We start from the raw sequence: 8,712 nt of genomic DNA, 5'->3' as shown, positions 1-8,712 counted from the left end.
GCTGGAGCTCCTGGCCTTGCCCAGCCTGGGCTTTGTGCCCCGCGGAGCATCCCGGGGCTTGCTGGGCCTGCTCCGTCCCTCTCTGCCCGCGGCGTGCGGGGCTTGTGGCAGAGCCTTCCTGCCCCGAGCTTGGGCTCTGCTGGGTGTGTTCGCTTCCTGCGCCCAGATAACGCCAGAGTGTGCAGCTGTGTGCGGGAGATAATTTGGATACACCTCGGTGATGTGTGGGAGGAGGTCTTGGTTGTCTTGTGTATAAGGAGGGGGGACGGTGTGTTTTCTTACACTGCTGAAAGGCTCGTTTGTTTTAAAGGAGGGAGAAGTGTTTTGGAAGCAGGACCTGCGTGGGGGAAGGCAGCAGTGCCATGCTGGAGGCCCCCGGGAGGGCTGTGCACAGAGCAGAGCACGATGCCCTTCCTGCATGGCTTCCGCAGAATCATCTTTGAGTACCAACCCATGGTGGATGAGCTCCTGGGGCTGATGGTGATACCGGACACAGAAAGGCAGAGCACCCTGGAGAGGTAACCAGAGGGGGCTGAACACCCCTGAGGTGTTTTGGGGGGCAGAGCTGGAGCTCAGAGCTGTGGCTGAGGTCAGACAGCACTGGCTGGGGACAATCCTCATGTCTGGGGAGCAGCTCATGCCACAGACTCTCCTTTTTGCTGCTGTTCTTTGGGAAGATGGGAGTGGAGCAGAGCAAACACAGGGACAATGTGTGCTCCCTAGGAACAGCCTTTTCTGCCTGACCCCTGGCAATGAAGCCTAAACTGGGTTTCAGCTGCGACCCTGAAGCTGTTGTGTAGCCTCACAGCCAGGAGACTAGAGACCCAGTGGGTGCAGGACCAGAAGGGAGACCAGGGATTTTTCTTTTTCCCTGGTGCAACATTGACCTGTGCACACCTGAGCTATGTGCTGTTCAGCTGAGTAACTGGTGGGTTTTTCTTTGTCTCAAGCCCTGCCTGTCTGGGCAGTGACAGGGGCCAACTTTCAGCTGTGAGACAAGTCCTGGAGAGAGAGACCCATTCCCCGTTTTATCAGGAAGGTGTGAGCTATGCCCTGCTGAAGGTCACTGAGCTGGGGCTTGTCCCTGCTGCAGAAATCCTTCTGGAATTTGGTGCTGACCTCAGCTTTGAAGGTGAGGCTGGTGGGACAGGGCTGGGCCTGGCTGGGAGGAACCAGTGCATGAGAAGCTACTCTGGGAGGTGGAGATAGCTGGGGCAGAAAGAGGAGGTGCTGCCAGCTCAGTCCCCTGCTGCTTGCTGGAATAGTGTGGGTGTGTTTTGTGGAGACCCAGCCCCAAGGATGGCCAAGGATTTGGGGGTCAGCTTGCAGCTTTGGGGGCTTTTGGCAGGATGGAGCCATTGAAAGAGCAGAACGTGGGGTGTCTGTGACAGCTTTATTTTCACAGACATCTCTGTGTTCTCAGGGCCCTCCTCAGCTGCTCCTTTCACTTTTGGCAGGTGCTGGGGCCATTTTGGGGAAGCCCTTAGTTCTCTCTGATTGTGTTTTTGTCCTCAGATCCAGTCACCTACTACACCCCACTGCACATCGCAGTGCTCCGCAACCAGCCGGACATGGTGGAGCTCCTGGTGCACCACGGGGCCGATATCAACCGGAGAGACCGGGTAAGGGATTTGCTGCCTGGGCACAGCCAAGCTGAGAAACTGAGCCCTCCTGGGCCTCAGTTACAAGGGCTGGTGTGTGGGGACAGCCCTCCCTGCTCCCCATCTCCTGAACCTTGCTGCATGCTCCTTGGCAATCTCCTGTGCCCATTGTCTGTAGTGCTCTAACGCTGTGGCTTTACTAGTGGCAGGACTATTGGCTTGGTCCTCTCTGAGGGGCAAACCTGCCTCTGCCTTGGACAATGTGTGGGAGGAGGCTGGAGGAGACAGACCTCTGTCTACGGGTACACTGGGAAAGGTTCACTTTGTTTTTTGGGGATGGGTTCAAATGTGCTCTTACTTTGGCCATGACAGAGCCGTGGCAGTGCCTCTCCAGAGGCACTCAAGAGTCTTTAATACTTACTAATGTTCTTTAACTCTTGGTGCAGATCCATGAGAGCAGTCCCCTGGATCTGGCCAGCGAGGAGCCCGAGCGGTTGCCGTGCCTCCAGCGGCTGCTGCAGCTGGGGGCTGATGTCAATGCAGCTGACAAAAATGGTATGTGTGCCCCATCTGGGTCCCCCATCCCAAGTTCTCCCAGCTGTCAGCCCTCATGGGTGGGCTGGAGCAGGGTATGGGGTCTGGGTTCTTCTGTTTTGCTGCTGCATGTGCTCCCTGGTTAGAGGGGTTTGGAAGTTGGAGCAGGCTGCAGAACCTCCATGTGCTTGGTGTTTTCTCCTCGTGTGCTGGCCGTGTCAGGTGCAGAAAGGGGATGAAACTAGCTCATGGGAGAGGGGATGGGGCTGTGCCCCCATAGCACTGGGGTGCCCATGTGTTCTAAAACTCACTCTACTATAGGACATGTGCCCTCTGAGGCCACATCAGCCCTGCACGTGTGGCCTGTGACCCTGTCCCCACGGCTGTGCACCACCACAGGGACAGTGGGAGCTGCCAGAAGGAGAAGGGTTGTCACTCCCTGTGTTTGGCTGGCTGGTGGGTGGGGTGGATTGTTCTCCTTCCTGCTGTTTGGGGTGTCACCTGTTGTGATCTGACTGACCAATTGCTCCATTGCAGGTAAGACAGCATTGCTGCATGCCCTCGCCAGCAGCGATGGTGTCCAGATCCACAACGCTGAGAGCATCCGTCTCCTGCTGGAGGGAGGTGAGGGCAACCTTCTCCCCTTTCTGTGCTGGCTGAGTCCTTTATGTTCCCACTGGAGCAATAGTAAAGGCCAGTGGTGCCAGAGCTGGCCTGGCCTGGCAGTCTGCACTGCCAGTTACATTCTCTGTGCCTTCCTGCAGGTGCAGACGTCAGGGCAACCACCAAGGATGGTGACACTGTCTTCACCTACATCATCTTCCTGCTGGAAGCGATGGTGTGCAGCAACACTGAGGAGGCACAGATGATCAACCGCTTCTGCTTTCGTGTCACACAGCTGCTGCTGGCCCATGGTGCCAACCCCAGTGAGTGCCCAGCCCCTGAGTCCCTCACCCACCTCTGCTTCAAAAGCTTCCAGTGCCACTTCCCACTGCTGCGGTTCTTGCTGGAGTCAGGTGCTGCCTACAACTGCTCCCTCCATGGCCCCTCGTGCTGGTCAGGCTTCCACATCGTCTTTGAGTGCCTCTGCTCGCACCTCAGTGTCTCTGAAGATGACAGCTTCTCCACAGACCTCATCCAGAAGGGCCAGACTCTGCTGGAGCTCATGATGGCCAGTTCACAAGCTGTCCAGCTGCCCAGCAATTTTGAGGTCAACACCAGCAGCTGTAGGTACCACGGGGAGAAGGTCAGGACTCTCTTCTGCTCACTGAAGCAGCTGGAGCGCTCACCACAGGCACTGAAACACCTCTGCAGGGTGTTTATCCGGCAGCACCTTAAACCATGGCCAGTAGATGTCAAAATCAAGGCTCTACCTCTCCCAGACAGGCTGAAGTGGTACCTCCTCATCGACCACACTGCTGCCGGGCACGAGGACCTCTGAGCCTGACAGTGCCTCTCCATCTCCTCTGTCCACGGTCTTGGTGTGCCTACAGCCACCACATCTCTGCTCTGGGACAGTTTTCTCTGCAGCAAGAGGTGTCCATGTGCCCATGGCTCGGCCAGTGCTGGTCAGAGTCCCTCTGTGGCATTCTGGGGGGTGGTTTATTGAGCACATCATGTGTGTCTGTGAAGGCCTCGTTGCTCTGGGGCATGTCATGGGGAGGTAGCAGAGATTTGTGGTTCCTGGGGGAGAAGGTGCCCCTGGGCATGAGGGAGCTGGATACTGGGGCAGAGGGCTGGTTTGGGAGGAGGTTAAACAAAGGCCTGGCAGCAGGACTAGTGCCTTAGGGGACTGGTGGAGCCATGAGATGTCTTGAGGTGCTGGGAGAAAGGTGTTCCCTGTGCTAGGAGAGCCCTGGCAGCAGTGTCCTGGTTTCCTGCCTCTGATCCTGGTGGTGGGAGTGGGTGTGGTGGAGGCAGGTCCAGCACAAACCTGTGGGTGTAGATGCCTTCCTCACCCAACATGGGCTCCTGAAACCAGGGATGGGAGTGAGGGGAAGCAGGGCTGGCAGTAGGGACTAGCTGCTCCACACCCTCTGTTTCTGTACCCCATCCTGGCACAGAGGACCATCCACCAAGGACATCTCAGAGGTGCTGGGCTCCAAACCAAACAGACAAATGGATGTGTTTTGGCTTTGTGGTGTGTTCCCTGTGCAAGAACAAGGAAGAGGCAGGTAACTGCTAAGCACCTGGTGCCTCCCTCCCCATTGCTTGGCTCTTTTCCCTTGCTGACTGCTCCCTGGATTTTGTTCTCCAGTGCCTCCTTCCCAAGAACAAGAAACTGTAGCAGGACTTGGGGGTTTTCTTTCCAACCTGCTACTGGAAAGCCTGTGTCTCAGCCTTGCCACAGCTGCCTGACTCCCTCCCCCTTCTAAGCAGCTGCTTCCTCACAATGTGCCAAAAACTGACCATAGAGCTGAGCCCCACACATTTTTGTTGCTTTGTTTTTCTTGGGGGATAGATGCAGAAGAGGATGAAGAAGAGTTAAAAACTTACTAGAAACAGTTCATGTCAGGTGGATCTGGGATTCACTGAAGTTTGGCTGCAGAAGGGTTGTCTTCTCTACTGCCTTCCTGGCAACACCTGAGTTTTCCACCCTATGGAACTGGAGCTGTGTGTCCTGAGGAACTGGTGTTTAAAAACAACCCAGTAATGTGATCGAATTATGCCCTGGTGTCTGGAATGGGAACTGAGCAATTAAACGAGGCCTTTCATAATGGTGGCAAGGGCTTGTTTCTTCTGCAGGAGAGGTGGGGTGAAGGAGAAGGCTTGAGGGGATGGCTGGAGGGATGGGCTGCAGCTGGGGTCTGTGTGTGGGCTCACCCTCTGGCATGCTGCTGTGCCAGTGTTGGCCACATTGGGCTGGGCTTGGTTGGCACAAACCAGTAGCCAAGCTTGGGTAAAGGAAGGGAATATGGTCAAGGTGGTGATGTGAGTGTTCAAAGCCAGGTGAAGGTGTGGGGTGTTGGGGGAGCAGCTGCAGTGTTGGAGCTGGAGGTGCCTGGCAGTGCTGGGAGCCTGTGGAAATGGGCTGCTCAGAGCACACCAGTGCTACCAGGGTTGTCTGGGATAGCCCTTTCCTGGAGGAGGATGTGGGGGACCCAGGATTACCTCCATCTCCATTTTTGCTGCACGGCTGGAAGCCCTGCTGATGGGTTTAAAGGTGAGGCCCTCTCAAACCCCTACAACCTGGTGCTGCCTCCCCAACCACTGCAGGGATACTGCAGTGATTCCTCCCCCAGCTTGTTGCTGTGAGCAGCAGGAAGGGGTCAAACACCAAGCAAGGGATGGAGCCCAGACTGTCCCAAAGGTGCTCCAAGCTCCTGTTCACTAGCAGGAGCCCCATGCACTGCAGTCAGCAACCTGCTGGTGCCCACAGGATGCCTCTTGCAGGAGGGACCCTCTTGCTCCTGTCCAAAGCCCCTGAGGGTGTCATCAAGCCAACATGCATCCGACAAAGCCCATGTGCAGAAGTGCAACAGCAGGAAAATGTATTTGGCAAACACTTCTTTTCACAAACAGCAGCAACTTGGAAGACAAAGTCCCGTCCTTGTCACCAGCCCCAGAGAGAGGGAGTCACGACACCCTCGCCGCCGTCCTGCAGTGAAGGCACCATCCTCACCCCTCCCGGCCCTGGCAGGAACCACTGTGCTGGCCCTGGAGAGACCTTCCCCCACTGCCCTCATCTCATGGCGAAGGTGTAGACGTGGTAGATCTCGTCAGGGAAGTTCTCCTGACGCTCCTCAGCCAGGAGGTGCAGCCCAGCTCGGCAGATGATCTTACGGACCACATCCAGGTCCCGGCAGACGCTGCTGTCCACATCGTCCATGATCACTCCCTCCTGAGCCATGTTGTCCTTGATGACCACGATGCCGTTGGGCCGCAGGCCGGCACGGCACCGCTTCAGGAAGTCGGAGAGGTGATTGTCGGTGAGATGTCCTGGAGGGGCAGAGCAGGGGTTAGAAGGCACAGGGAGACTGGGGGGAGGAGACTGGGAGGCTGCACTTGAGATCCCTCCTGATCCAAGTAGCTAAATTTGCAGGGGAAAGCTTTTGCTTGGGGGTGTCCAACTTGTGTCCCACTATCCAACCCATGCCTCTGCTTTGGCCTCTGAGGGCTTGGGGGAGAAGACCCTTGGCAGGGAAAGTACAGTGCCCTCAGTGCCCCTTCATGGAGAAGGGATGGGGGCAGCTCCCCAACCCATGCCCTCACCCATGGTGATGCTCATCCTTCATGCAGATATCAAGCTGCTCTCCCTAGTGCATGGGACACCTGCCTCTCAGGGAAAGCTGGACAGAGAAAAGACCCCACAAGCGAAGTGACCCTCACCGATGACCCACTGGATCCAGATGACATCGTAGGAGTTTGGCTCGGGGCTGAAGTCCTGGAGGCCGCAGCAGAAGTAGTTGCGCACACGCCTGCCCTCCTCACCCAGGTAGCTCTTGGCCTTGGTGAGGAAATCCTCTGTCACGTCCACCATGTCCACTGTCTTGAAGAGGGGCAGCAGCAGCCGCTTGGTGATCCGTCCAATTCCTGCCCCACAGTCCAGAGCACGGGTTGTCCCTGTGCGGTTGGGGCCATCCTGGAACGACAACCGTGAGGGGCTGAATCCCACAGCGAGGTGGAGAAATGGGGCAAGCACATGGGATGGGACTGGGGTATGGGGAACCACTGCAGGGCAAAGCTCTCCCAGAATGGGATCCTATGGAACAACTCAGAGGGAAGAGCCCAACTCCATGCTCGATGATCTTTGAGGTCTCTTCCAACCTGGCTGACTATGATTCTATGCTGGGAGAAGGGTGGGGCTTTGGGAGTATGCCAGACCATGCCACCTACCCGCAGAAACCTCTGCAGGAACTTCCTGGAGCTGTTGATGTCGATGCTGGAGATGTGGCCGTAGCCCCCCAGCATGCCGTCCACCGTGGCGGGCACATCCTTCCAGTACTTCTCCGCCTTGGAGTAAAACTCAAACTCGTTCTCCACCACCTCACTTGTCATGCTGGCCGAGGGCACGTGCCCACCTGGGACTCGCTGCTCCTCTGACACGGAAGAAACCCCCATGGAGAGGGAGGTATCAGCTCTCTGAGTACCCCACGCTCTGTTTATCACCCCTTCCCCCTCCCCAGGGCCGTTTTGAACTCTAAAAACCTTCAGCTGAGAGCAAGAAGGAAGAAAGATCTAAATCCTGGGCTTGGATGCCTCAGCCAGGAGAGGCATCCCAGAGCCTTGCTCAGCAATACACCCAATTATATGATTATTTTTTAAGGCTGACCCACCCTTCTCTGAGTACCCCACGCTCTGTTTATCACCCCTTCCCCCTCCCCAGGGCCGTTTTGAACTCTAAAAACCTTCAGCTGAGAGCAAGAAGGAAGAAAGATCTAAATCCTGGGCTTGGATGCCTCAGCCAGGAGAGGCATCCCAGAGCCTTGCTCAGCAATACACCCAATTATATGATTATTTTTTAAGGCTGACCCACCCTCCTATTCTATTCTGCCTCTTCTTTCCCTCTCTTAACGTTTTATATATTACATCGTTTTATAGATTACATGTTTATCTGTGGTGACAACGCCATCAGTCACCTCCAATTACACCCAGAGTTGCTAAAAGTTATCCTAAGCACCTACCTGAGGATTGTAAATCTCAGCCGTGACCGTAAGTTAGATATTTGCAATATAATAAAGTCAAGGTATAATCAGCAATACAAGCTATAAATCCCCCCCAGGCATCTCATAATTCAAACCACTGTGGATTTGATTAACTGCACCAGGGATTAGAAACTAGGTTTAAGGTGGCCAAAGGGTAAATTCAAGGACTTCAAACACCTTTATAAATAAAGAAATACATAGTGTTCGTGGCTTGAATTTGCTGGCAAATATCCCATTAGGCACAAAGCCTTTTCTATGGCAGCTCAGGTAGGTTTGGTGGCCTCCAACGGCCTGGGGGTGGAGAAAGGGGATGCCACACCTCACCTTACAGGTCACCAGTGGAAATCCAGTTTGGCTCGGTGGTGCCAGGAGCCAGGCTGTGCTGTGATCTAGGAGCAGAAAACATGGGATTTAATCCCAAATCACCCCTATAATCCCACAAGGATGGGGCAAGGCTGACTGCAGCCCCAGGGAACAGCAGGTAAGAGCCACCCTGACCCCCCAGACACCCTCCGGGGGAGGCTGAGGGGGAGGAGCTGCCCCTGCCCCATAGCTCAGAGGCTGAGGCACAGGGGCAGCCAGTGCAGGAAGAGTTCTGGCTCCACTTTTGGCAACACTGCTGTCTGATCTCACGGGCTGGAGACCCAAGTTCACCCTCCCCACAGTATCACCCCTTCCTTGGCCCTGGCTTCGACTTGGTGCCTTCCCTGATGATGTTTTTCAGGGTGTCACAGGCTACCAGCACACACGGAGACTACCCAGGCCCCAGCAAAGACAACCAACATACGGACCTTAGTGCCTTCCCTTCCTGCCGCCCCAGGAGCCCATGAAACGTGGCAGCTCCCGGCAGAGCTGTGAGCAGATCCTCACTCCCTGCACCCGTGGGGAGAAGGTCACACGGCTCCTCCTGCTGTTAGCACTGCGGGGGGGTC

General features: G+C 55.9%; 2 protein-coding genes across 5 annotated transcripts; one reads left to right on the top strand and one right to left on the bottom strand.

Annotated features, from left to right (window-relative positions):
* Positions 1 to 314: 314 nt before the first annotated feature.
* On the top strand, positions 315 to 3,576 carry ASB6 (ankyrin repeat and SOCS box containing 6). 2 transcript variants are annotated; one of them, XM_009079133.1, is made up of 7 exons: positions 315 to 319; positions 372 to 518; positions 951 to 1,132; positions 1,516 to 1,622; positions 2,048 to 2,156; positions 2,673 to 2,759; positions 2,900 to 3,576. In XM_009079133.1, the coding sequence occupies exons 2-7, from the start codon at positions 406 to 408 to the stop codon at positions 3,574 to 3,576; spliced, it is 1,275 nt and encodes a 424-aa protein (XP_009077381.1). In that variant the 5' UTR covers positions 315 to 319; positions 372 to 405. The 2 variants fall into 2 exon arrangements, with proteins under 2 accessions (XP_009077381.1, XP_009077382.1); XM_009079134.1 differs by lacking the exons at positions 315 to 319; positions 2,673 to 2,759 and having other exon boundaries at positions 406 to 518.
* Positions 3,577 to 5,605: 2,029 nt separating this feature from the next.
* NTMT1 (N-terminal Xaa-Pro-Lys N-methyltransferase 1) lies at positions 5,606 to 8,171 on the bottom strand. 3 transcript variants are annotated; one of them, XM_009079131.1, is made up of 4 exons: positions 8,110 to 8,171; positions 6,972 to 7,174; positions 6,465 to 6,717; positions 5,606 to 6,074 (listed from the first exon to the last, which is right to left on the bottom strand). In XM_009079131.1, exons 2-4 carry the CDS (start codon positions 7,131 to 7,133, stop codon positions 5,818 to 5,820), a joined length of 672 nt encoding a protein of 223 aa, XP_009077379.1. In that variant the 5' UTR covers positions 7,134 to 7,174; positions 8,110 to 8,171; the 3' UTR covers positions 5,606 to 5,817. The 3 variants fall into 3 exon arrangements, with proteins under 3 accessions (XP_009077379.1, XP_009077380.1, XP_009077378.1); XM_009079132.1 differs by lacking the exon at positions 8,110 to 8,171 and adding an exon at positions 8,029 to 8,064 and having other exon boundaries at positions 6,972 to 7,172; XM_009079130.1 differs by lacking the exon at positions 8,110 to 8,171 and adding an exon at positions 8,029 to 8,064 and having other exon boundaries at positions 6,972 to 7,166.
* Positions 8,172 to 8,712: the final 541 nt, after the last annotated feature.

Source organism: Acanthisitta chloris, unplaced genomic scaffold, assembly GCF_000695815.1.
Source record: "Acanthisitta chloris isolate BGI_N310 unplaced genomic scaffold, ASM69581v1 scaffold44947, whole genome shotgun sequence".
NCBI classification, from domain to species: domain Eukaryota; kingdom Metazoa; phylum Chordata; class Aves; order Passeriformes; family Acanthisittidae; genus Acanthisitta; species Acanthisitta chloris.
Note: the sequence above shows the minus strand (reverse complement) of the source record. Positions and strands in the feature narration are given on the sequence as shown.

Coding starts and splice junctions, on each gene's coding strand:
- ASB6 (XM_009079133.1), top strand. CDS start 406: ATGCCCTTCCTGCATGGCTTCCGCAGAATCATCTTTGAGTACCAACCC. Junction 1,623..2,047: donor ATATCAACCGGAGAGACCGG/GTAAGGGATTTG, acceptor CTCTTGGTGCAG/ATCCATGAGAGCAGTCCCCT. Junction 2,157..2,672: donor CAATGCAGCTGACAAAAATG/GTATGTGTGCCC, acceptor GCTCCATTGCAG/GTAAGACAGCATTGCTGCAT.
- NTMT1 (XM_009079131.1), bottom strand. CDS start 7,133: ATGACAAGTGAGGTGGTGGAGAACGAGTTTGAGTTTTACTCCAAGGCG. Junction 6,718..6,971: donor TCCTGCAGAGGTTTCTGCGG/GTAGGTGGCATG, acceptor TTGTCGTTCCAG/GATGGCCCCAACCGCACAGG. Junction 6,075..6,464: donor CTGGATCCAGTGGGTCATCG/GTGAGGGTCACT, acceptor CTGCCCCTCCAG/GACATCTCACCGACAATCAC.